Below are 25,408 nucleotides of genomic sequence, written 5' to 3' on the forward strand. Positions count from 1 at the left end.
GACACGTCCCGAGACAAGCGCACCACCCGTCGCATGCATTAGCAGCAGCAGCAGGTACAGTAGTCGTTGCATCAGTGGGAGGGCCACGCTCCAGAGGCGACCAGCTACGACCACCATTGGCATCGTGCGGAGGTGCGGAGGCGTGGCACCTGGTGGGCCGCCCCGTATGAGCGGGATGGCGAGCCTGGTCGTCAAAGCGTGACGCCCTCCGATCATGCTCAAGACGCCGATACCAATGGTTAGACTCGTCCATATCCACGCTACGACATCGTCCTACGGCGGCGTGATGGAGAGGAGCTCGACTTCAAAGAGCAAGTCGGCTTTGGCGGGGATGCCCGACCGGCCTTTCTCGCCGTACGCGAGCGGGTACGGGATGAAGATCGAGGCCTTCTCGCCGAGGCTGAGCTGCGGAATGCCCATTTCCCAGCCCTTGATGACGCGGTTCTGGCCAATCGTGAAGCTGAACGGGCGGTTCGCACGGCGCGACGAGTCGAACTGCGTCCCGTCCTTGAACGTCCCGACATCTAGTAGTTCATCGCATATCAGCTTCAGAATACGTCGTCGAGGTCGACGTACAGTGCACCGAGACCGTGTCGCCAGCCTTGGGGAACGTCTTGCCGTCGCCCGGCGACAGAACGTCGATCGTGAGCCCCGACGACGCCGCCGGCGACGGCAGCGACTTGCCGTTGATCGCCATGAGGTAGACCTCAAAGATGAGGTCGGCGAGCGGCGGGATGTCGCGGCCCGCGCCCGTCTCGCCGTAGCCGAGCGCCGACGGAATGTACAAGTTGGCCGTCTCGTTGAGCGTCATCTTGGCGAGGCCCTGGTCCCAGCCCGCAATGACCATGCCCTCGTCGAGGTTGAACACGAACGGCGAGTTGCGGCTGTAGCTCGAGTCGAAGAGCTTGTTGTCGCTCGCAAGGCGGCCCGCGTCTACAGACAATGGTCAAGTCCATGCGCGAACGCTTGCTACGTCGTACAGTGAACAGTGAGGCTGTCGCCCTTCTTTGGGTACGTCACGCCGTCGCCCGCATGCAGGACCTCGACGACGACCGCGTTGGCGTCGACGGCCCGCTGGAGCAAGGCAGCCGGCGACGGCGACGTCGGCCCGGCCGGCGCGAACGAGACAAAGTTGTAGGCCACGGCAAAGAGGCAAAGCACGGGCAGCACGTAAACCCAGCGGCGGCGCCAGTCGTGGTCCAGGCGCGGGTAGGCCACAGACGGCTTGGCCCCGCGGGGGCTTGTCGCGGTCACGGGCTCGTACGCGTTCATCATCATTCACCTCGACGGTTTGTCCCAGATCTTCGATTTCCAACACACCTTGCATGTGGCAGGAGGTGGTTTGTCCCGAGTAATTAACTGGGAACAACCTCTTCTCCGCTGGCGTCGCTGTGACGTCGTGCTGATACTAGCAGCACCCGCCAACGCTGATCGCTCCACCCACTAACCTTAGTATAGCCACCGCGAAGCCACAGATGACCGGCTACTGTTCAGCCTCCTGCACAAGGCTGAGAGTCTCAACCCTGCGCAAGGGCTCTCAAGCTCAGAGCACTTCCAACGGCCTGTAACGCTAGATGGTCTTTTAAAGGTGGTATAGAGTTAAATGCCCAAAAGTGTATCTATTTACGATCCATCGAAGGTATTTCGCAATGCTTCGAGCGTTGGCGCTGGTCGCGGGCGTCGTCGCCGGCCAGAGCTGCAGCCCGACGTCCGTCTTCTCGTGCTACGACCCAGCAACGACCTGCGGTAGCTGCTCGCTGGCGGTGGCCACGCCACTGCCCACCTACGCCTCCTACCGCACCGCCTTTGCGCCGTGGAACGGCAGCTGTGAACCTGCAGTGGCCTCGTCGCTCTGCCCGCCTGGCGGTCCATGCTGCGTCGCCGTCGGTGGCACGCTCGCGCCGACGTCGCCGTTCCGAGCGCTCTGCGGCCGCAGCACGCCTCCGATCGCGCGCCTGCCCATGGTGGTCACCTCGAGCGGGACTGTTGTGACGCTGCCGGCATCGCTCACCGATGGCAGCAACGTGACACTCATCACCGACAGACCCGATGCGCCGCTCGAGTTGGCGCTCGCCAGCGGGTCGCTCAGCGTGCGCCCGGCGGACCAGCTGCTCACGTGGCGCAGTTCCGGCGGCGTCACTGTCACGGTCAACATCCCGTCACGGCTGCTCTGGAATGCAACTACTGACACCACATGGACCTTCTCCAACACGTTCAATGGCGTCTCGCTGTACGAAACAATCGTCATGACAACGACAACGTCCGAGCACCTCGTAGGCGCATCAACGGCTTTTCGGTGGCCGTGCTACCGACGACGCTTGCAGGTACAGTGACGCTACTGCCGTCAGCAAGCGGCGGCCCGTGGTGCTTGCACGACGCCTACGCGAGCCCGACCGGACGTCGGTCGTTGCCGCAAGTCTACTCGGCGCATGGGTGTGCCTGTCTGCCAACGTTTAGTAGCTCCATCGTTGCGTACAAGTACTGCAACCAAACAACGCTGTCGTGCGTGGTCGAAGACGCGTCGGCGTGTGCGTTGCCAGCCGCCAACGACGGCGTCGACACGTGCAACGGTATGCATATTGGGGTATTAACGCGATGCAAACACATTTTTTGGTGTCGGTAGTCGTGCGGGTCACGCTGTGGTGGCTTCCAGCGGGCCTCTACGGCAGCGTCCTCAATCTCACCGTGTACGACGAGAACGGTGTGTATATGGGCGCGCTGGCGTCGCCACCGATCGCCTCGATGCTGCAGTCGTGGACCCAACTCGACGTCGTCGTACCGTCGCTCGCGGCGACGTCGGTCGTCGGCCGCATCGACGTACGTGCAATTTGCTTTGGATACTTCAAAGCGACCGAGGTATGTTAGATTGACGTTGGCGGAGTCCGTGTCTGGAACTTTGTCCAAGCCGATGTCGCACTCAACGACGGCCCCATGCGCCGCTTTGCCGCGCCGCCTGTCGCGACCGCCGGAGGCTTTGTCGGCTCCGTGTCCATGCATCCGATTCCCACGCGAGGTAAACACGCGCCGACAATATCGTGAGAGCACACCATCGTGTATGGCAGATCTACGGGCGGTCGGCTGCAACCTGGCGTCGCCCGGCGCCTGTGGCTTGTACAACGCGAACCGCACTAGCTCGGCGCGCTGGTATGCGTCGATCGACGCGTCGTCCAAGACGCCGATGCTCTCGGTCGTTCCGTCGTCGTATGGGACGTCAAGCCCCCGCAACTTGCGCAATGCAGTGCCAAACGTCCAAGTGCCGTTGTCGGTGGTCGTCGCCAACGGGTTCCTTGACGGCAACGACCGCGTGCAAGTCGCTGTCGCCTTTGGCGCAGGTCGCATCGGGTGGATGGCCTCGACGTGTCAAATCGTTGTTGCAACCGCAACGTCGGTCGTCGACGTCGTTGCGTCCGAGAACGGGACCCAGTGGCTCGACTTGCCGCCGGGCAAATACGTGCTGCAGCTCACGATCCTGTCGATGGCAAATGCTACCTTGGACGCTGCATTTGTGCACGAAGACAACGACGGGGTCTCGCTAGGCGCGCTGCGGCTCAAGGCGCCGCCGGCCGTGGCCTTCCCACGCGACACTGTGACGACGGCGACGGCGACGGTACCCATCCCGATTGTCGACACAGTCTCGGACTTGACGATCACGCGAATTCGCTTGGTATGGAACTCGACACACTCGGTGGATGCGTGCGCGCTGCCGCAAACTTCGTATGCGACCAGTGCCGTGGCTACCGAGTGCACGTGGCCGTCGCTGCCAACGTCAGGAGTTGCCTTGTCGCCGCTGCCGTCGTTTGCAGGCTCTGTGCGCCTTCAGGTACGTGTCGAGTATATCGGTGGTGGCCAGATCTACGCGCTGGCCTATGCGTGGACCACGCACATCGTGGCGGTGGATGCCGGGCCGTTGGTCGTCGGCGCGTTTCCGAGTGCGCTCTCGACACACGGCGACGCGACACCACTGCGGTTGATCGTGCACCGGTGGCGCCCGCGCATGCTCGTGGAGCTCTCGTTGGCGCACGTCGACGGTCAGTGTCCGCTTCGATCTTTAACCGTTGGTGTTTTCACGTTAAGGCCCCACGAGACCAATGCTCGAACATGTGTCGTCAAGCTCCCGTCGTCTGTGTTCACAGCTGCGACCCCGACGGTGCAGGCAACCGTGCTCTGGCACCCGACCGTTGCTGGTTGGCTCGTCGGACGCGTTGGAACCTCGGGCGCCACCACGTTTTACGCTCGGTCCGTGGAAGTCTTTGTCGCATCGGCACCGCCGCTTGTGCCGAGTCTTGTTACGTGGACATCGGGAGCACATCCTGCAGCGATGACGTTGGAGGTGGCCATCGACCCCAGCGTCTGTGAGCTGCACGTGACCGTACCAGAGTGCCCTTTCCTGACGCCAACACTGCTGCCGTCCGTCACCAAGATGACAGCGGCAAACGAATGCAGCATCCACCTCTTTAGCCCGGCATCGGCGGTTGTTCGTGCGTGGTCGACGGTGCTGCCGACAGGCACTAGGGTCAAGCTGACCGAAATTGGTTGTAAGGAGGGACAACAACAGCAGCGTTTTCTGTCGCCACCGATTGTCGACACCCACCGGCGCTTGACGTCGACAGCGACCGACGCAACGACAACTCCAAGCGGGCGCTTTACGGGGACGACGGCCATTGCAACGGCCGATGGCACCTGCGTCCTCGATTCGATGGCTCTGACAACGGCCTTGAATGGATCGGGTCTGGTGCAGTTTACATGGCCGTACGACGCGCTACTTGACCTCCGTGTCCAAGTGGGCAGCGGGCCGACGCAGGTCGTCGACACTTGGACGGGGGCCATTAATGTGACCCTCACGAGCTCGGTGCCCACAGTTCTTTTTTTTGTCCGCGCCGACGCATCATCGCACGCCACACTCAACTGGTCGATCGCAGAGGCCAACGGTACCAAATGGCCACCGACGGCAGTTGACTGCCGCCCGCTGCAAATGGTGCCCGGTCTCGTGCGCCTCAACAGCTCGAGTGTCGCCGGTGGCAGCTCGCTGGTCGTTGCGTCGCTTGTGCCGAACGACGTCATGATCGCGTCCATTGACGTGCTTCAGTTCTTCCTCGGCGCACCGGTGGAAACCATTCGCCTCAACGGGTCGATCATCGCGGTCGGACCGCTGTCGTACCTTTCCTTGTACGATGTGCCGCTGGGATCGGTCGTGTCCCTGGACACCAAGAACGCCTCGATTGCAGTCGATGCCGTTGCTGCGGTCTTGGCGTCGGGCGTGTACTGGACGTCGACCGTTGTCGCGCCATGGAGCAACGGGTCCAAGTGCGGTGCCCCGTACATTGGAGCGCCCGTCGTTGAACCCTCCTGCGCAACAAGAGTGTTTCTGCCGCCGGTGACCCTGCCACCGGCCTCTCACTACGAGCACGTGACCATGATCATCACAATCGCGCCGTGCGTGACCGGCCTCGTCACACAGTGGTCGATACCCGTGTACGAGCCAACGTCGTGCGTGTTTGTTGTGCCCGGAAACCAGTCGACGTCCGTGGTAGTGACGACAGCAACTGCGTCGGTGCTGTCATTCTCTCTTGCGGCGACAGCTGCAAACGCTTCGGACGCATCCACCTCGGTGCGCAACTGGACGGTTGCGATACCAGCTGGCTGCAGCGACACCTCGGTGGCGGTGCCAGACGCGCTACCCGACTGCCCGCCGCTAAAGCCATACGTTGTGACGGCGTCCGTCGTCCAAGGCCAACCGTTTGACGTTGTCGTGCCCTTGCCGGCCTCGTCGCAAGTGTGGCAGGTATCACAACTGACTGTGTCCATGAACCCGTGCGGCGTCCTCCAAAATATATCTGCTTCGATGCTAGCCGATGGGTCGTCGACGTCTTGTGTTCTCTACTACAACAACGTCCGGGCGCCACTCGTTCTCACAATGACACCGGTGGCCAACTGGTTTGGGCAGCTCATGCTCTCGGTGCAGTCGACGCAGTCGGTGCTACGCGGTGCCTTAACCTCGCCGTTGGATCGTGGCGCGTTACCAAACATTCGACAACTCGTGCTGGAAAATGCGCTTCAAATTGCTTTGACCACGCCCGGTTACCTCTATGCACACACGGCCATTGGCGCGTGGCAACCGCTCGCCTCGCCGGCGTCGTTTCAACACATTTCGTCTGGAAACGGCGTGCTCTGCGGCACAACATGGACCGCACATCTCTTCTGCAGTCTTTGGAACACGACGACGACGCTAAATGCGTGGGTATTGCTGCGCAACGACACGCGATTTGTGCTTGTGGCCAACGGCATGGTGGTCGCCATCACGACCGACTCGGCCGTCGTCGGAACGTCGGTGACGGACCTTGGCGCGGCGTCAACATGGGTAGCCTATCAATCGTTCATCGCTACGTCGACGGTGATTGCGTGGGACGGGCACTACGTACTGAATGTGGTTCACAACCAGCTCGTCCTGGCGACGACGCCGACGTCCGACCTTTCAGTGTTTGGGTCGATCATGAACCTACCAGCGTTCCTCGGACCGAATTTCGACTGGTCGTCACTGCAGCTGGTCAACGGTGCAGCGTATGTCTTGGACGCTTCGGGGCTCGTCTGGTCCCGACGCCTCTCGTCATCGCTCGTCGACTGGGTGATCGCGTCGCCGCGTGGTGCTCGGTGGAGCTTCTTCGCTGTTGCCGCGTCCGGCGCGCTCTGCGGCGGCAGCCACGGCACCCTCATCACCTGCGAAGGCGTCGACACGAACGTGCCGGTTGTGCAGTCGCAGTGCCAGTCGACGGGCAGCGTCGTCGCCAACTGGATCTACGGCGCGTCGACGGTCGCGTCGTCGCTTCGAACGGCGGTGCTCTTCAGCCAAGTGTTTCGCTCGCCGCTGTTGTTTACGCTCGCCTACCGTCTAGAGACGTGTGCGTCCTTGCACAATATTTGTAGACAGAGAAACTTACGTCATTCTAGTGTACGCGGCGCTTGTCATCACAGCGCACGTCAACGGCAACGATGCGGTAACGCTGTTTGCGTCCGACCCGGCCAACATGACGCTCGGTGTGTGGACACCCGTGACGCTGGACGCGAGGCGTTTCGTCGGCACACCGTTCCAACTCAACATTACGGCCACGAGCTACGCCGCGAACGACGTTGCGATCGCCCGCTTTAGTGTCATATCAACCACGCCGTCGACCGGCGCACTCGTCGTCGATGCAGTGACCGGCGGCGCGGTGACGGTGCACCACGAGCCGCCTCCGACGACCAATGACGACGGGTTCATTGTGCGGTACACGGCGACCGTGACGTCCGTCAACGGGACGGGGTCGCCCCAGCTGGCCTACCACGGTGCCTAGTCCCATTGTTTCGTAGTCTGTCTGTACACGGCGTATGTAGGCGACGGTATGACCGACGTCGGGTGCTTTCAGACGGCAAACCTCGGGCTCCTTCCGGCGCCAACGACGCAAGTGTTGACCCCCGGCGAGTGCGCCCGCCTCTGCGTCGGCGCGGAGCGTCAAGTGAATTTGACAGCCAATAGTGTGTTGCGCAGCGCGGGTCCGATTCTCTTGAACTCGAACCTTCCTGGCTGGACGGTCGAGATGTACTTGTATCTGTACGCGCAGACGACGCCGTCGTCCGTGCTTTTTCTGCTGGACGCAACGATGGCGTCGGTGGTCTTGGACACCAACACCGTCGTCGTCACGGTGAGCGGCAACGCGGTGCGCATCCCTTACGCCTTTCCACTGCACGAGTGGTTCCACCTCGCGTTCGTATACGACTTCAGCGGAAGCTACGTCCGGGTCTTTGTCAACGGAGTCCCCGCCGCGTCCGCAACTCTGCAAACCGCATGGCCAACAAGCTCGTCGCCACGTCTCCAGATTGGCGCCGGTATGCACCCACCACCCCATTATCGCTTGGTTATTCACTCGTTGTTGTTTTTGATTAGATACCTTGTGGAACACGGCAACCGCACCGCTTCTGGCCATAGTGGACGAGGTAGAGACCGCACGTACATGCCTGATCTCGAATACCGTTGATGTAGGTACGCGTGTGGGGACTTCCGCGCTCGGACGCCGCGATTCGCCTATTCTGGGACCAAGACGTTGTTGACGCTGCTCTGGCCGTGCACCTACGGTACCTCAATGATCGTCGATGTGAACCATCAAGCCGTTGCTTCGTAGGTTCAACGGGCTCGATGTTGCGAGGGACGACTCTGGCAACAACTATACATTCACCGCCTCGAACGTCCACGCCGTCGCCAGCCGAGTGCCGCCGCGTCGGTTTGGCCTGACCAAAGGAGGCAAGTGCCTATGCGCCCCACTGCCCTTCGTTGGCAAGCAGCTTGCCGACGGCGCGTGCAACGCATCGTGTGTGTCCCTACCGTCGAAAAGCTGCGGAAGTACGGATGGCATGGCTACGAGCGTGTACGAGTTGGGTCGCTTTGTGGTCACCGGCCTGGCGCCGTCGACCACATACAAGGTCAATGTGGCATACGAGACGGCGTCGGTGTCGCGCACGATTTCGACGACGACGGTCACTACCACGGTTGCAACGGTCCCTGGCCCCGTGGATCGCCCGTTCCGTGGCCGCACGTTGGCCCCTGGCAGTCTTGTCGTCAACTGGTGCGTCGTACTAGAACCTCGGTCTTGCAATGGTTTTTCTAAACGATGTATGGAGTAGGAACACGACTGTCGACACGGGTGGCGCGCCGCTCACGGGCTTTCTCGTGTACGTAAATGGCTTTTTCGTGGCGACGGCAGAGGCGACGGCGACCGACGTCGTTTTACCCAATCTCCTTCTCTCGACCGAGTACCTTGTCACGGTCGCCGCCGTCAATGCGATCGGCATTGGCGCGCCGAGTGCTCCGTTGGCGTTGCACATGACGTATGCTCCGGCGTCACCGACACCGCCGCTGTCGATGCAGTTGCTCGACGCAACGGCAGGTGCGCTGCATGTGCGTATCGGTGGCGTCGCCTTTTGCGGTGGGGGGCCTCTTCGGAGCGCGTACGTCGAGAAGAAAACGGCCCGGTCCGTCCGCGAAGGCGCCGGCTTTGTGTTTGGCGCCGTTGGCGGTACCCTGAATGCCGCTGGCGACATTGACATCTGGGTGTACGGTCTTCCGAGCAGTGCCACTGTCGCGCTCCATGCCGTCGTCATCAACGCGTTCGGGTCCTCGAGCGACTACGGCCCCGTGTTTACCTTTGCAACCGTCGCGAGCTCGGGGTACCCGCTCTCCCCCGTCCCGAGTGTGACCACCGTCTCTGGTTGGTTTGGACGTCATGTTTAACAATGGGGGATTCATTCGATGTACAGGCGGCGCCATCGGACTTGCACTCATGCCGCCGCTCGACACCCGTACGCCTACGAGTGTGTTGCATCTGATTTTTGATACAAATGTGACCTAGTCGGCGCGACGGTGGTCGGCTACGAGGTGTTTTTGCGACCTATCACGAGCAGCGCATGGCTGCTGGCGGCGTCGACACCGGGCTCGAGCTCGTCGGTGACGGTGTACACAGACCCGACGACGCAGCTGCCACTGCAGTCTGCAACGACGTACGCGGTCGAGGTCGTCGCAATCACAGACACGATGGTATGCAGCCCGCTCTTGGACTTTACGGGGTTGGGTCAAACCGCCAACGTTTCAACCCGTGCCGCGGGACTTCCAAGCCCTCCGAGTGTCGAGATACTGGCCGTCGGAGCGAGTTACATTACCTTCAAGTGCGCGCCGCCTCTTGACATGCAAGGCGCCGTCATGCTGGAGCTGGTCGGAAACGTCTCGGGGACGCTTGTACCTATTCCTTTCGCTGGCAACACAACGCTCAGAGGTCTCCGCGGCAACACGACGTACCACGTACAGTGCGCAGTACAAACGTCGCTCAACCGCACCGCGTGGAGTGCACCGATCTCGGTCAAGACAAGCGTAACGCAGCCGCCGTCGCCGGTGCAGCAGCTAACGAGCATGACGCTGTCAGCGAGCCAGGTGCAGCTGATGTGGAGGGCGCCGAAAGACTGGGGAGGCGCGACGCCGACGGGTACGCGCACACACGAAATTACCTGGATATGACAAGGGAGTCGTAGGCTATTACATCTACCGCAACGCGACGTCCTTGGTGTTTTTATCCGCCGTCTCGCCCGAAAGCAACCAGTTCACGCTGGACTATCTGCGCGTCAACACAACATATTCATTGATCGTCGTGCCGTTGACGACGAGCCACGCGGGTGACCCGTACGCCGGCCGCATCTCGGCAACGACGTCTTCGTCTACCCACGTGGGGGCGCCCCCCGTCCCCGTCGTGGACGTCGTCGGCGCCGACTTTGTTGGGCTCACGCTGACGCCAACGCCGGAAACCGGTGGCTACGACAGTGTGAGCTACCAAGTCAACATGACGACGCCGCAGTCGTGCTATGTACCGACGGCCGCCGACCCGTGTGCGACCTGCAACGGCTACAACATGCTTTCGCTACTGACGTTGAACGCTACGTGTGGGGCGGTCAATGGACTCTGCTACGCGGGGCAACTGCAGTGTGCGTACATCCCGCCACCAACGACTGTGTGTACCCTGCACTCGGTCGCGGCGGCCGCCAGCGCAGGATGCACCGCTGCGGGGCTGCTTCCCTCGACAACGTACTTTTTGTCGGCGTATACGCTCAACCCGATCGGGGCCAGTGTCGCCAGCACCACGTCGCAGACAACAAGGTACTCGTTCTTGTGTTTTGTACCATGACAAACCTAACTCGGCTCTAGTCCACCCGTCGCGCCGCCGTCTGTCGTCGCCGTGACCGGTGTCGATGCCGTTGGGGCACTAACCTTGCAATGGTCGCCACCCCCGGTACGTACATGTAAAGCAACGTCATGACACTGACGTTTGAAACCTAGTCGCTCGGCGGTATGCCTCTGCGCAACTACTCGGTGGTCTGCGACAACACCGTACTGACGCAAACAATGGGGTCTCTGTTTGCATATACGTGGTGTCAACAGCTCGTGGTCAACGTGACGCACACGTGCTATGTGCAAGCGCTCACGGCCCTCGGTGCGTCGCCCATCGCGGCTTCGATGTTTGTCTTGACGCAAGTCGGGCCGCCGGGTGCGCCGACCGCCGTTGTCGCCTTCCGCAACGCAACGTCGGCCAGCGTCCAGCTCAACGCCCCGTGTAACGTCGGCGGTGCAGCCGCGTTCTTATTCGACTGCGCTCTCGTCGAAAGCGAAACAAACACGTCGGCTTCGGTTCCTTGCACCGAGACGACGCCCACGAGTCTCGCATCGTTGTCTGTCAACACCACGTATGCGTTCCAAGTGCGCACGACGACGGTCTATGGTTCGAGCCCGTGGGTGACGCTGCCTTTTGCAACAATGTCGGGCATTCCAGCCCCACCAGACATGTCACTTGTCTCGGCCTCGGACCGCGAGTTGCTTCTGTGCGTCAAAGCGCCAGATTACCTCGGCGGGTCCAACTTGGTTGGCTATGAGTTGGTCGTGGGCACGGCGACCGAATTCGTGCTCCAGTCGACGCTTCTCAACGACAACTCGGACGCCTTCACGGTCTCGGGGTCCTGTCTTCGCGTCACCGTATCCAACGTCTCGTTCGACACGGCGTATACTGCATCCGCGTCTGCTATCGGTATTGGCGGTGTGAGCCTCGCCACGACAGCCACTTTCGCGACGCTGCCGCAGCAACCGGGCGTGCTGGCCTGGAACGCGTCGACCATCCAAGCCAACCAAGGTGTGATGACGCCGGTGAGTCTGCTCCGGTCGGGGGGCGTCACGGGGCCCATCAATGTTTCGCTCCATATTACAAACAACGTCAACAACACGTACATCTGCGACCCTTCGACGGGGCTCTGTAAACCGCCGAGTCCTTGCAGCCAAGTGTACCCCGACACGGATCTGGTCGGCAACGACTTGGCGTACATGGCGTCGCCGTCCGTCGCCGACTGTTGTGCCAAGTGCCAAGCGTACGCGGGGTGCACCGCCTATGCGCTCAACGCTGGTCAGTGCTACCTCAAGTCGTTCGGCCTCAACCCGCAAACCGTCGTCGGTGTCACGGCCGGCATCATCACGCCCAACTGTCCAACATATTACTTTGGCGTCGACTTTGTGGACCCGTTTCTGTCGTATGAGGTGCTGTCACTACCGGATTGCGTGGCCGCGTGCAAAGCCATGCCCGACTGCATCGGTTTTAGCTATATCCTTTCGACGCAGACGTGCTACTTCAAGAGCGAGCTGACGGAGAAGACGACCAACGCCGACTGTGTGACGATCGTTGTGGCCCCGATCTGCCAGGCGTCGCAAACGCTCGCGCTGGCTTTTGAAGACGGCGAGAGCGTCAAGACACTCTCGTTTGCGATTCCCAACGACGTCCACGTGGCGAATCCCTATGACCTCGCATTGACGCTAAGCGCGCCCACCAACGGCGCATCGCTCGGCGCCCCGAGCGTCTTGCATATGAACGTGACGCGCGACGGCGGTACCTTGCAGTGGGCTCCTGCCGGCCCCGCGGGACAAAACACATCGACGACGCTGACGCTGAACCGACGCGGGCAGACGGTGCTACCAGTGTCGGCATCGGTGCTCCTCCAAGCAAGCAACAATATGACCTACATGTGTAACGCGTCGACACTTGTGTGCGCCCCGCCCGCGACGCCGTGCAGTCAGCAGTATCCGGGCACCGACTTTCTTGGCAACGACCTCACGAGCACGACGGCGTCGTCGGCGAACGACTGCTGTGCCCAGTGCCAGGGGTACAGCGGCTGTGGCGCGTACGCGTTCAATACGATGACAAACGGATGCTATCTCAAGTCGATCGGGCTCAACACGCTCGCAGTGCCGGAGGTGACGGGCGGGATTCTCTCCAACATCTGCGTCCGCGAGATTGCCAACACGAATGCTGAAGGCGGCGACATTGGCCCGGAAGCAGGCGTGACGCTCGACCAGTGCCGCGTACTCTGCCGCACGAACCCGCAGTGTTTTGGGTATCGCTACGAGGCGTCGACGTCAACTTGCTGGCCAAAGACGTATGTGGACAACCTGATGTCCGCCCAGGATGGCGTCTTGGGGTTCACGCAGCAACCATGCCAGACGTCGGGGGTGACCCTCTCGTTTCCATCCGGTAGCAATGCGAGCACCTTGAGAGTGCAAGTGCTGCCGACAACAACGTACGCGGCACCATACTCGGTCACAGCGTCGATTCAATCGACGACCAACGGTGGAATCTGGAACGCCTCGATGCCTCTCGACCTGGCGGTGCTCGACAATGGCGTGGCGGGTCATTTCGCCTTTGAAAGCACGTGGCTCACGACGTTCGTCAATGTCTCGAGTGTCCAACTGACCGTCCGCCGGCTGTTTGCCACCAACGGCAACGTCGTCGTCACGCTCACGTCGTTGTCGTCGACCGTTGTGGCGCAAGGACTCTTCAACACGACCCTTGCGTTTGCCGACGGCGTGACCTCGGCGACGGCGTCCATGGCACTGATGATACCGCCGACGCCGACACCGCCTCAAAACGTGACGATCAATATTGCTGCCGTGACCAACTATGGTTGGATTGTAGCACCGTCGACCTGCGTCGTCACCGTGTACGACACGCGCCTTACGTGGCCGGATCCCCCGACGCAACTCCACGCATCGATGGCCACCGGCAGTACGCTCTACGTTGCGTGGACGCCGCCGGCGTTCAAGGGCGGCGTCGACGTCTTGGCGTCGGCCTTGAGCTACCAGGTGTTTGTGGCGGGCAGGGCCACGATCGTGACATCGGCAACGCTCGTCAACATCTCGCAGCTCGCGTCGCTCACAAGCTACAACGTCAGTGTTGCCACTGTGAATGCGTTTGGGCAGAGCGCCGCTACGGCACCCATGGTCGTGCAGACAACCGTGCCCACGGCGCCCAGTGCGCCGACGAGCGTCGGTGTTTCTGCCGTCTTTGCGACGCAAGCTGTCATTTACTGGGCGCCACCAAGCGACACGGGCGGGGTGCATATTGCGTTCTATCGCGTATGGCAGCAGCACGTTGCTGCCGCGTCGACGACGCTCGTCGCGCAGGTAGCGGCGACAGCGACCTTGACGACCCTCGTGGCCAACTTGCTTCCCAGCTCTGCACACGAGCTTTACGTCACGGCCACAAACACGGCAGGTCTCGAGGGGACTCCTGCGCTTTTGACGGTGCTGACGACCGCGCCCACGCCACCTGATGCCCCGGTACCCCCAAACGTGGTAGCTGTCACTGGTGGGGCCGTCACGTTTCGCTACAACAGCTCAAGCTACGATGGAGGCGCACCAGTGACGACCTTTCGTGTCGTCTCGGATTTTGGGCTTGCATGCAGCGCCTCGACCAGCGCCACGTGCGCCATCTACGGCCTGTCGCCGACGACAATGTACGCTGCGATGGTCTTTGTCGAGAATGACTTGGTATGCAATCGAGCATCTGGACGTGGATTGACATTTGCTGGTGTAGGGTCCGTGTGCGAACGGGACGCAGTTTACTTTTATGACGGGGACAGCGTCCTCGCCAGCGGGTCTGCTGCCCCCCACTGTTGTCCAAGAAGCTCTGGGCGCATTGACCCTGTTGTGGGCACCACCCGCCGACACTGGCGGTGTGCGTATCGTCGGCTACACGATTCAAGCTTGCGTTGCCAACGGCACATGCGACATGGTCTACTCGCAAGTGTCCAACCCAGCAACGACAACCACACTGACGACACTGAGCCCAAACACAACGTACAACTTTTCGCTCGTGGCGTACAACACGCAGTCGTTCTGCGCGGGCGCAGCAGCCAGTATCGGCGCATCGCTCCTCCACAGCACTATGAAACGGACGCCGCCGGCCCCGCCGACGCTCAAGCTTGCGGGTGTCACGGGCGGCGCCATCACCCTCGACTGGACGCCGGTCGTTGCGTCTGCTGACATTTCTGCCTACGCCTTGTACAACGTCGATATGGCAACTCTGCTCTTTGAAGGCAACGCGACAAGCTTTGTCGTGTACGACTGCAGCGCACTGAGTACCTACCGCTTCCAAGCGCGCGGGCTCAACGACATTGGGTGGAGTGAAAAAGCTCGATTTTCGTCGTGACGACATCCGCCGTGTCGGAGCCGGGCACCGCGACGGCTCTTCTAGCCAATGCGACGACGTCTGGCGGCAAGGTGGCGCTCGCGTGGAGCCCGCCGGCGGATACGGGTGGCGCCACGCCGTTGTATTATACCATCCTTCGCAACGGCTCGCAAGTCGCCGCGAACGTGCTTTCAACGACGTACGTCGACACGGTCAATGTCACTGCCTCGACCGTGTATGCGTATTCCGTGGCCGCGTCCAACCTGGTGTTTACGGGATCGTTTTCGGCGCCCGTGACGGTTCAAACCGCTGCGCGAACGCCGCCAGCGTCTGTCATCGTCCGAAACATCACAGCACTCGGTGGCTCCCTCGTCCTTGCGTACGATCTTCCGACTGACTCGGGGGGCACCCCCCTGACATCGATGACAGTCGTTGCGTACCAGTATCTCGCTTCAGCAAATACGTCGTCGTCGTCACGGGTCCTTGTTTGGAACGAAACCAGAAGCGCGGTGTCGACGACCGCTATCTCAGGCCTGACGGCACAAACTTTGTACGAAATTTCGACTGTGGTTACCAACGCTGCCGGGTCGAGTCTGCCCGTCGGTAGTGCCGCCTCGACGGCTGCGGCGACGACCCCGAGTGCCCCTGCCAGTCCGCTGCTCGCGAGTGCCAACTCGACAGCGCTTGTTGTCAACGTCAGCGCGCTCACCAGTGCGTACGACTTTGGTGGAACCCCGCTCGATGCCTATCGAGTGTTTGTCAATGGCTCGTTGGTGGCGACCGTGTCGGCGGCGGCACCCAACGCAACGGTGCTCCCAGGTCTCTTTGCCGCGACGCTTTATGCCGTCGAATTGGCCGCCGTGAACGCCATCGGAAGCTCTCCCCTCGGGTCGCCCCTTTTGGCGACGACGGCGTCGATGACCGCCCCTGGTCCCGTCAACAATATTGCAGTTGTCGCGGCTACGGGTACAACGCTGACGGTATCGTGGGCCTACCCAAGCGTGACTGGCGGTGCGCGCCCGAGCGACATGACGTTTATGGTGCAGTATAACGAAGCCAATGCCTCGAGCGTCGTGACCAGCCAACGCCCGACCATCGTGCTCTCGTCGCTACATCCGCTCACAACGTACACGATCCAAATCCAAGTCGCAACGGCAGGAGGCACAAGTATCATGGCAAATACCACTGCGACGACGACCGTCGGCGCCGCCGGCACGGCATCGATGGCGTCGACTACTACTACCGTCCTGGAGAGCGACGCCTTTGTCACCGTGATTGCGACACGGAATGCCACCGGCGTCGCGTCGTTCGTTGGCTACTACACGACGGATGCATCGGCGGTCGCTGGGCGCGACTACATCGCGGCGTCGGGCAACGCCATGTTCGCTGCCGACGCTGCAAACACCAGCATTACCATCCAGCTCCGAGACGACATTGCGTGTCAAACGAGCGGACGTCGCTTCAACATTACGCTCGTGCAAACGGATGGGGTCGACGTGGGGGAAGCCGCGTCGATGGAAATCGTCATCAACGATGACGTCGACGGCGGTATCGTTGCGTTTCAGCAATCGTCGCAGACCGTTGCAACGCTGGCGCCCACGACGACACCCGTGGCTGTGCCGCTTGTACGCACCCTTGGCAAGTACACGGACGTGAACGTGAGTTTGTTTCTCGTGCACGCCACGTCGACAGCGCAACTCGGTGTTCAGATCGCGTCACTTCCGGCGTTTGTCTCGTTCCCGGTCAACGAAACGACGACCGTAGCGACTGTCTGGCTGCTCAATGACCAAACGTACCACGACCCACCGCTGAGCTTTACGATCGGGTTGGCCCTCGTCGATGGCGCGAGCGTGTGTGCCGTTGCAGCACCAACGCCAATGACAACGTCGGTGCTGATTCTCGGTCGGAACGTCGTGTCCCCACCGGCATCGCCAACGCAATTGCAACTCGTCAGCGCTACCGGCGGCTCTCTGCGTCTTGCTTGGGTGCCACCACAGTACACAGGCGGCTACAATCTTTTCGTGGCAAGCTACCTTGTTGTGCTGTCCGGACCAGGCATCAACACGACGTCTGTGAATGTCTCGCTGCCCACTGCCGTCTTGAGTGGTCTCGTTGCCAACGGAAACTACTCGGTTGCGGTGGCGTCGGGAACCAGCGTTTACGTCGGTGCTCCAAGTGAAACTGTGTACGTCCAGACAACGGCAGCAACACCGCCAAGCCGCCCACTCAACGTTCTCTGCGCGAGTCAAACCGGTGGTAGCATCACGGTCACGTGGGCTCCACCGCTCGACGCCGGTGGGTCGCCCATCTTGGGATACAGCATTTTGAACGTGCAGTCGACGAATTCGTCCCTTGCGCAGATGTACGTCAGCACCTCATTCACGTGGTCGGGCCTTGTGCAGCTCACAAAGTATACGCTGGCAATCGCGGCCGTCAACAGCTTCAACATCGTCGGTGACGCCGTGAGCATCACCTGCACGACTGTGACGGGAAATGCGCCCGCAACGCCGTCGCCACCTGTGCTTGTTTCTACGACGGGGGGTACGATAACGGTGTCCATGACGAGCCCCGTTGACACGGGGGGCTTGCCACTCACACTCTATGCCCTGTATGGGAACAGCGTGGCACTCCCCAACTTGTACACGCAAGTCTACAATGGATCCTCGTCGACTGCAACGGTGTACGGATTGGCCGCGGCCACGACATATGGGTTTCAGAGCAGAGTTGTCAACGCTGCGGTACGCGTCCCGATAGGAAAGAGTCTGTTCTTGACCGTCACCATTGTAGGGAATGAGCGCATCCTCAAGCACAGTCTTTGTTTCGACGCCAGCGGTGACGGCACCGTCGGGACCGTTGGCACTCGCAGTTGCCGCACCTCCCACGGGGGGCGCCGTTGCTCTGCGCTGGTCGCCGCCGCTCGACACGGGTGGCACCGCCATCACGGGGTACTTTGTGCGGCTCTACAGTATGATTGATCTCGTCACAAATGCACCGACCGTCGTGTACGAGAACGACTCGAGTCTTGCGCTCGAGACGACGATCTACGGTCTTGCGTCCAATACGACATACGCCTTTTCGGTTGTGGCTGTGACGCTGCTGAGTCACTGCTTGAACCCGGCGCTGATTCAAGAAAGCAGTCGCATTGTGGCGCGCACAGATGTGGCTACCTTGCCGTCGGCGCCGTTGTCGCCGTCGCTCGTAACCGCGACGGGCGGCATGCTCTCGTTGAGCTGGAGACCACCGTTGGACATTGGCGGTGCCGCTGTGTCCATCTACCGGGTCTTTAACTCGACGAACGATCTTGTTTGCACATCGCCGACCGTTGACTGCAGTGTCTATGGGCTCTCGTCTCAAACGATTTTCCATTTTACAATCACGGCAGTCAACAGTGTCGGGCAGTCACCGCCCAGCAGTACGCTGACAGCCACGACGCGCGTCGTCTCGGCGCCGAGTCCTTCGCTCAACATGTCGACACTTGTGGTTGGTGCGGATATGCTCTCCCTGGCGTGGCTTGCGCCGCTTGACTCTGGCGGCGCTGCCATCGTCGGCTACACCGTGTATCGCGACGACGCTCTCGTCGCATCGACGGGCCCGACACCGACATTCGTTGACCGCAGCGGCCTTTTAGCCAATACGACGTACCGGTATGCCATCCAAGCTTTGAACGGCCGACTACCTGGGGCTATAACGTCTGCGTTTTTCGCGACAACGGGCCCAGCCACGGCACCATCGACGCCAACGGCCATCACAATGTCTGTCGCGGGTGGGAGCATTTCTGTGACCTGGGGGGCGCCGATGTCGACCGGAGGTATCGTCGACATGTCCACTGTATGTCAACTGTACACCAACGAGAGCTCGCTACTTCAACAGCTCGTGGCACGGAATCCTCCTTGTCTCTTTGTGGCGCTGGACCAGCGCACAGCGTACGAGATTGTCATCTTCAACAACAACACCGTCGGTGCCAGCGCACCTACGAGCCTCAATGTGATGACCAGCGATGCAACGCTACCGCAGGTGCCACCGACACCGATCGTCCTCGAGCATTCGGGCAGCGTGGCGACGCTCCAAGCCGTGGCACCAAGTCAAACCGGCGGTCTCCCGATTCTTGCTATGAAAATCTACAATGATGGGCAGCTGCTCGGGAACACGACTGCCGCGACTTTGCTTCAGTGGACATTGATCAACCTCGTAGCGGACACGGCGTATGTTTTCCAAACGACTGCCGTCACGGGCGTCGGCGAGAGTTCGCTGAGCGCTCCTCTGCACTTTACAACCGGTCCCGTCGTTGCGCCCTCGGAGCCGCGTAACGCGTCGGTGGTCGCTGTGAACACGACGAGCTTCACGCTCAGCTGGATACTGCCGCGCAACTCGGGCGGGCGGCTTCAGGAGCTGCTGTACGAAGTGGTAGTTTTTGAGACGGTCAACAATACGTCACTTGGTGTTGCTGTCGCCACGAGCACGGTGACGAGTGTGACCATCGGGAACCTTCAAGACGCTACGGCGTACGAAGTGACGCTTCGAGCTTACAATAACGCGGGCACAAGTGCAACGACAGCGCCACTCGCCGTGACCACCGTGCCACTCGCCAAGGGCGTCGGTGGCTGGGCGATAACCAACGTTTCGGTGCTCTCCTCGATTGGTACGTTCCATTTGCCTTTGGTGCGCACGAACGGGTCTTCGGATGCGCTCGTACTCTCCGTCACATGCGTCGGTGTCGGAATCTCGCCGTCGTGCCCAGGGCAGGTGACAATGGCCGACTTGGCGACGTCGTTGTCGGTTCCGATTACGATTCCAGCCAGCAGCGTCTATGTACCCAACCAATCGATTCTGGTGACGCTGAGTGGCGACGGCGATACGAACGGTGTCGACCCGTTGGCCACCTCGGTGACCGTCACCGTAGACTGTGAAGTCAACGCCGGCGTCTTTCGTTTGCGTCCGCGACGCTCCTGGTCCGTGAAGATGCCGGCATCGTGTCCGTGCCCATCGTTCGCCATATCGGGGTGTCGACAGCGGTGGTCTGGGCCCCGTTGGACGTGTCTGGCAGCGTGAACGGGACGTCGGTGACAGGTCTCGAGTATCAGATTCTACCCAACCAGCTTATTTCGTTTGCCAACGGAGCGACAACGGCATCGCTGTCGGTCTCGATCGTCAACAACCAGCGCCCCGTGTTTCCCCGCCACTTCTTTTGTATCGGACTCCAAAAAATATCGGGCGGCGGCTACATGAACGCAACGGGCAACGCGACGACATGCATCACGATCTTCAACGACTGGACGCCGATGGTGCCGAGCGCAGTCTCGGTCGCGTCTGTGGCCTACGAAGCCACCGGCGGCCTCTTGAACCTCACGTGGGCGTCGCCTGTCTACCTCGGTGGCATCGGCGTCACCGTGTCCCATTATACTCTGCGCGTCGTTTCGGCGTCGGGACTGCACTCTGTGCTATCGACTTCGACGAACGCGACAACGGCACTCGTTGGCAACCTCACTGAACTCACAGTTTACACGGTTGGCATCGCTGCTGTCAACGTCGTCGGCGTCGGGCCCGAGGCCAATGCGACGGCATCCACCAGCCAGCGGTCGCTGCCGGGCCCCATTGTTGAAATCAACCAAACCGCTGCCAGCGGCGGGTACGCCCAACTGCAAATCTCGATGCCACTCGACACGGGTGGCGTTCCAATCAGCAACATTACAGTGCTCCTTTACAGCCCTAGCCGCAATGAATTCATCGTACGACGGTCTTCCGCATCTGTGTGGATGCAACGACAATGCTTTGGCGTAGGCGCAAGCCACACAGGTCTCGCCAACATACCTTGTGTACTTGTCACAGTGTCAGAGCGCCTACGTCGTTCAAGTTCAGGTCTATTACATAAACGTGCAAGACAAACGCGACTGAATGTTTTCTAGGTGGCCAACACCGTGGGCTACAGCAACATCACGTCGAACTTTACCGTGTCCACAACGGCAGCCTCCTTGCCCGGTGCGCCACGACTCGTGACATCGCCCGTGCAAACGGGCGGTGCCATCACCTTGCGTTGGCTGCCACCGCTCGATACCGGTACGCTGGAGCACCTCGGTTCCATTATCTTGAAGCGTTTTAGGGGGGGTCAATATTACCGGGTACACCGTCTACATGGCGTCGGACACTGGGCTGGCTCTGTACACGAAGACGACAGCGCCGACCGCGGTCATCGCGCCGCTTAGCCAGCTCACGACGTATCAGTTTGTCGTCGTCGCTCGCAATGCACTGGGCGATGTTGTGCTACCCGCTCTTGGGTCGATCACGATGGGCACGGACGCCATTACAACCAACGCCAGCACGCCCCAGTTGCTACCTGTCTACACGATCGAGATGGCCGTACGCCGTCATACTTGTGAATAGTGCGATAAGGTTCACGGCGGTTGTCGATGCATAGGGCACCTTGTGGCAACCATCGCTGATTCAAAATTTGGTGAATTCGATTCAACTGACGTCCACGTACACGGGGCCGTCGCTCAACGCACAGCAAATGGTGATGCGCGGTACAGCGTCGGCGCTCTTTACCACGACGACCATGGCGGCGACGTTGCCAGGGCCGCCGCCAGCGCCACTGCGTCTCGACTATGCGTCGGGCAGCGTCGTTCAGCTGCAGTTGCGCTCGCCGAGTGACACGGGTAGGCTCTTATCCTAAAACGATCGTATGTAAAGGATCGTAGGTGGCTTGCCCGTGACGGGCTACCGTGTCTTTGTCAACAACACGGAAGTGTCGGGTTTTAGCATCGTGTCCACGACAATGTCGCCGACATCGTCGCTGCACATCGACCAGATTGTGCTTGTACCCGGCTTTACGCCGTCGGCAGTCTACAACGTATCGGTGGTTGCTATGACGCTCAAGTCGTCGTGCGAGGCGTTGAGTCTCGGCGTCGTCGGCGCAGCGACGCTGCTGCGAGCCAACTCGTCGACACTGCCGCAGCCAGTGCTGTCGCTCACGAGCCCTCAAACCACAGGCGGTGCGATCTACCTCGAATGGTTGCCGCCGTTCGACCGGGGCGTTGGACCAGACGTGCCGCTCACATACACCTTGTCGATGGCACCGTCGCTAGCACCTGTGTGGTCCTTTGTCGCCAACACTACGGGCACAGCCTACTGGGTCCTCAATCTTCAGCCCGAAACGATATACCTGTTCCACATTGCCGTCATGTCGCCCGTTGGTGCGTCACGAAACGTCACTCAAGCGACGTTCGTCACAGCGGGGCTCTCAGCGCCGGGGCCGTGCGATCCGCCCGTGTTCCTTAATCACACAGGAGGGTCCCTCACCGTGGGCTGGTCGCCCCCCGTAGACAACGGCGGCCGCCCCGTCACGAGCTATGTTGTTTACGTGCAGGGTGTGGCGGCGACGACGACGACAAGTGCGCTGTTTGCAACAATTACGGGGCTCTTGGCGCACACTACGTACAGCGTCCGCGTCAGCGCCATCAATATCATGGGCACCGGGGCCGCTAGCGAGTACGCGAGCTTCATCACAGGAAAGCCGTCGCCAGCAGCCGCTCCCTCGAGCCCCGTCGTCGTCGGGCAAACGGGTGGCGCTGTCGTCTTGGCCTTTTCGCCCCCAGAAGATACGGGCGGTGTTGCGCTCGCCAACATCTTCTACGCCGTGTACGCCAACAACGTGCTCGTGGCCAACATTTCCCACGCCGCATACGAAGCCGCGCTCGGTGCGTCGACGACGACACCAAGCGTGTCAAGTCGTCGCCGCCTGACGGGATCCACGGGTGGCGTCACGGTAGGCAACCTCAATCCGTCAACAAGCTACGTTTTCCAAGTGGTGACGGTGTCGAGCGCGGGCGGTGCTAGCCCAGGGTCGAGTTCGCAGTCGGGGGCCACCTCGCCCCCCACCGCCCCCGGTACGCCGTCCGCACCGACCATTGCTGCTGTCACGGGGGGCACCATCGCATTTCGGTGGTCGGCAGTCGTCGACACGGGGGGTAGCTCCATCACAAGCTACGACCTTCGCGTCGTCAATACCGACACATTCGCGACGTACTCGTGCACGGGGCTCATTTTTCAGTGCGTTGTCGGTGGTCTCGACGGACTCTCGCGCTATACCGCCACTGTCCAAGCCATCAACAACATCGGGCCCTCGGTGGTGAGTCCTTCGACGCTAGCAAGTACCTCGGGGACAACGCCGCCCTCGGTGCCGCAGCAAGTAACGCTTGTGAGTGGGACAACGGATACGCTTGAGCTCTCGTGGCTACCACCGGTCGACACGGGGGGGTTTGCCATCACTGGCTACACCGTTTCGGTCGCAGCGGGCGGCGTCTTTGTGACAGCCCTCTCGGTCGCGGCGCCGGCAGACGAGACCAGTAGCGTGACGGCCACGATCTCGGGGCTTGTATCAGCAACCGTGTACGCCGTGTCTGTGGTGCGTCATTCTCGATCCTCAATGCTGCTTCTCACGAACAAATGTAGCAAGCCATCAACTTTATCGTCGCCGGTGACACGACCGACGACCTGCTCGTCGAAACCGTTGCGCTCCCAAACATGCCAGTCGCGCCAAGTGTCTTGTGCGGTACGTGCCGCGCGGAGCGTCGAGTGGCAGCTCATCTCTAGCTAGTCTCAAGTTTGTCGGTCACCTTGGTATGGACGGCACAGGCCGCCGTGTATGCGTTGCAGCGCAGTGACGGAGCCGTGTTCCGCGACCTCAGGGCACAGTCGTTTGTTGACACTGCCGTGACGACGAGCACAACGTATACGTACGCGCTGCAAGTGCTGCTGGCGACGGTATCACGTGGAGTCCGTGGAGCTTTCCCGTTACAGTGACGACGTTGGCGTCACCATCGTTGTACAGCAGCTGCGCGCTCTCGTCGACGCCGATCGTGCAGACTGGGTACACCAACAACGCGCATGTGACGTGGCAGCTCGCACGCCCCGTCGGCGTGAACCAGCACACCGTGCTCGATGTACGTGCGACTTTTTCAAATAGAGTTGCACTCATTCTCTCTATTAGTTTTCGCTCTTCTCGCTCGAGTGCGACCACGACAGTGTTGTTGTGACCGAGCTCAATTCGCTCAACCAGCCGAAGACGCTGTGGCGCGGCGGGTGCCCGCGGACCGGCGGCCTCACGCTGGTATCGTCGCAACCCAACGCGGTGCTTCAAATCGCACTCTCTTCGGATGCCACTGTCACGCGCGCCGGACTCTCGTTCACGTCGCGTGCTATCAACGCCTCGACGACCATCGTTGCCAGCCGCGTGTCGTGTCCGTCCGTCGGCAACGTCGCGTGCGCCGGCAACGGTCTGTGCGCGGGCGCGTCGGGCAATTGCGTGTGCAGCATCGGCTTTACGGGAGAAGACTGCAGTCAACGTATCCTTTGCGATGCCACGGTGGTCTCGACACGGTGCCCAAATCTCATGGACCTTTCGGGCCAAGTCATTGCCGTGGACCCTGTACAAGGAGACGACGCGCACGGCACGGGCGAGTACATGGACGCGACGGCGTCGGGCACGGCGAGTAAAGCCGTTCGGTCCATTCAACAAGCGCTGCGACTCATTTCGGCCGATTCGACGGTGCCAAAAACGCTGCTTCTGTACCCAGGCACGTACACAACGCAGCACAACTGCATGTGGGCGCTCTCGAACCAGAATCTCACGGTGCGCGGGCTCTTTGGCGTATCGTCGACCGTGGTCTCGTGCGCCCAAGGCAGTGCGTGGCAGCAGCAAGGCGGGGAGCTCACGATCCAAGGCGTTGGGCTCCAAGGCGCCCAGCTGAGCATGGTGCGAGGCACTCTCCAAGTCCGATCATGCTCGCTCAGTGGCGGCGTCAATACCGACGGTGGCTGCGTCTACGTAGACCACAGCACCTTTGTGCTTCAGCAGTCTAACGTGACGGGCTGCCGCGCCCTGCTCGGGGGAGGCATCTATGCGCTTCAAAGCACTTTACGCATTACGGACGCGCTTATCTCGGCCAATACAGCGACTGGGGATGGCGGAGGTATCTACCTCAGCAGCACGACGACGGTCACGGGCGCCAACGCTGTCGTACAAGCCAACACGGCTGCAAACTACGGGGGTGGCATTGCCATCGTCGGCACCGCGACACTGCAAGGCGCGACCGCCGGAGACATACGGCTACACGACAACACTGCACAGACAGGCGGCGGTGTTAGCGTTGCAGGCGTCGGTCTCTCCAGTAGCAACCTCCTGGTTGATGCCAATCTCGCACTCGGCAACGGTGGCGGCGTCACTGTCCAAACGAATGCATTTGTGACCGACACTGCGTCACTGCTCGCATCCAATGTCGCCAACAGCTTTGGCGGCGGCATCTACTCGGAGTCGAGCGGGGCGCTATCGTTTACGGGAACCACGGTCCAGGGCAGCTCGGCAGGTACAGATTTCGTACCTGGTGTTTGTACTTGAAGAA

The 25,408-nt window shown here is 61.0% G+C and overlaps 2 protein-coding genes across 2 annotated transcripts in view; one reads left to right on the forward strand and one right to left on the reverse strand.

Annotated features, from left to right (window-relative positions):
• Positions 1 to 226: 226 nt before the first annotated feature.
• Positions 227 to 1,307, reverse strand: SPRG_05395 (hypothetical protein). The gene is made up of 3 exons (XM_012344642.1): positions 981 to 1,307; positions 577 to 933; positions 227 to 524 (listed from the first exon to the last, which is right to left on the reverse strand). The coding sequence occupies exons 1-3, from the start codon at positions 1,276 to 1,278 to the stop codon at positions 274 to 276; spliced, it is 906 nt and encodes a 301-aa protein (XP_012200032.1). The 5' UTR covers positions 1,279 to 1,307; the 3' UTR covers positions 227 to 273.
• Positions 1,308 to 1,649: 342 nt separating this feature from the next.
• SPRG_19863 (hypothetical protein) overlaps positions 1,650 to 25,408 on the forward strand; it is a gene marked incomplete at its 5' end in the record, with an annotated part of 30,543 nt that continues 6,784 nt past the window's right edge. The window contains 32 exons of the mRNA XM_012344704.1: positions 1,650 to 2,230; positions 2,278 to 2,570; positions 2,624 to 2,817; positions 2,866 to 3,013; positions 3,063 to 3,820; positions 3,851 to 4,054; positions 4,112 to 6,896; positions 6,946 to 7,320; positions 7,369 to 7,860; positions 7,919 to 7,968; positions 8,015 to 8,106; positions 8,154 to 8,594; positions 8,653 to 9,236; positions 9,286 to 9,327; positions 9,378 to 10,004; positions 10,051 to 10,669; positions 10,718 to 10,802; positions 10,850 to 10,900; positions 10,952 to 14,374; positions 14,421 to 15,009; positions 15,081 to 17,752; positions 17,802 to 19,941; positions 19,974 to 20,740; positions 20,793 to 20,870; positions 20,918 to 21,068; positions 21,112 to 21,368; positions 21,427 to 21,664; positions 21,707 to 23,412; positions 23,460 to 23,559; positions 23,605 to 23,743; positions 23,794 to 23,950; positions 23,998 to 25,372. Of these exons, the coding sequence (XP_012200094.1) occupies positions 1,650 to 2,230; positions 2,278 to 2,570; positions 2,624 to 2,817; positions 2,866 to 3,013; positions 3,063 to 3,820; positions 3,851 to 4,054; positions 4,112 to 6,896; positions 6,946 to 7,320; positions 7,369 to 7,860; positions 7,919 to 7,968; positions 8,015 to 8,106; positions 8,154 to 8,594; positions 8,653 to 9,236; positions 9,286 to 9,327; positions 9,378 to 10,004; positions 10,051 to 10,669; positions 10,718 to 10,802; positions 10,850 to 10,900; positions 10,952 to 14,374; positions 14,421 to 15,009; positions 15,081 to 17,752; positions 17,802 to 19,941; positions 19,974 to 20,740; positions 20,793 to 20,870; positions 20,918 to 21,068; positions 21,112 to 21,368; positions 21,427 to 21,664; positions 21,707 to 23,412; positions 23,460 to 23,559; positions 23,605 to 23,743; positions 23,794 to 23,950; positions 23,998 to 25,372 (22,213 nt within the window). The remainder of the gene's footprint in view (positions 2,231 to 2,277; positions 2,571 to 2,623; positions 2,818 to 2,865; positions 3,014 to 3,062; positions 3,821 to 3,850; positions 4,055 to 4,111; positions 6,897 to 6,945; positions 7,321 to 7,368; positions 7,861 to 7,918; positions 7,969 to 8,014; positions 8,107 to 8,153; positions 8,595 to 8,652; positions 9,237 to 9,285; positions 9,328 to 9,377; positions 10,005 to 10,050; positions 10,670 to 10,717; positions 10,803 to 10,849; positions 10,901 to 10,951; positions 14,375 to 14,420; positions 15,010 to 15,080; positions 17,753 to 17,801; positions 19,942 to 19,973; positions 20,741 to 20,792; positions 20,871 to 20,917; positions 21,069 to 21,111; positions 21,369 to 21,426; positions 21,665 to 21,706; positions 23,413 to 23,459; positions 23,560 to 23,604; positions 23,744 to 23,793; positions 23,951 to 23,997; positions 25,373 to 25,408) is intronic.

The sequence above is a fragment of the Saprolegnia parasitica genome (genome assembly GCF_000151545.1).
Source record: "Saprolegnia parasitica CBS 223.65 unplaced genomic scaffold supercont2.19, whole genome shotgun sequence".
In the NCBI taxonomy this organism is placed as follows: domain Eukaryota; phylum Oomycota; class Saprolegniomycetes; order Saprolegniales; family Saprolegniaceae; genus Saprolegnia; species Saprolegnia parasitica.

Excerpts from the sequence above, each read along its gene's own strand:
- SPRG_05395 (XM_012344642.1), bottom strand. The coding sequence starts at position 1,278 with ATGATGATGAACGCGTACGAGCCCGTGACCGCGACAAGCCCCCGCGGG. Across the intron at positions 934-980 it reads CGACAGCCTCACTGTTCACT|ACGCGGGCCGCCTTGCGAGC; the intron begins GTACGACGTAGC and ends CATTGTCTGTAG. Across the intron at positions 525-576 it reads CGACACGGTCTCGGTGCACT|ATGTCGGGACGTTCAAGGAC; the intron begins GTACGTCGACCT and ends ATGAACTACTAG.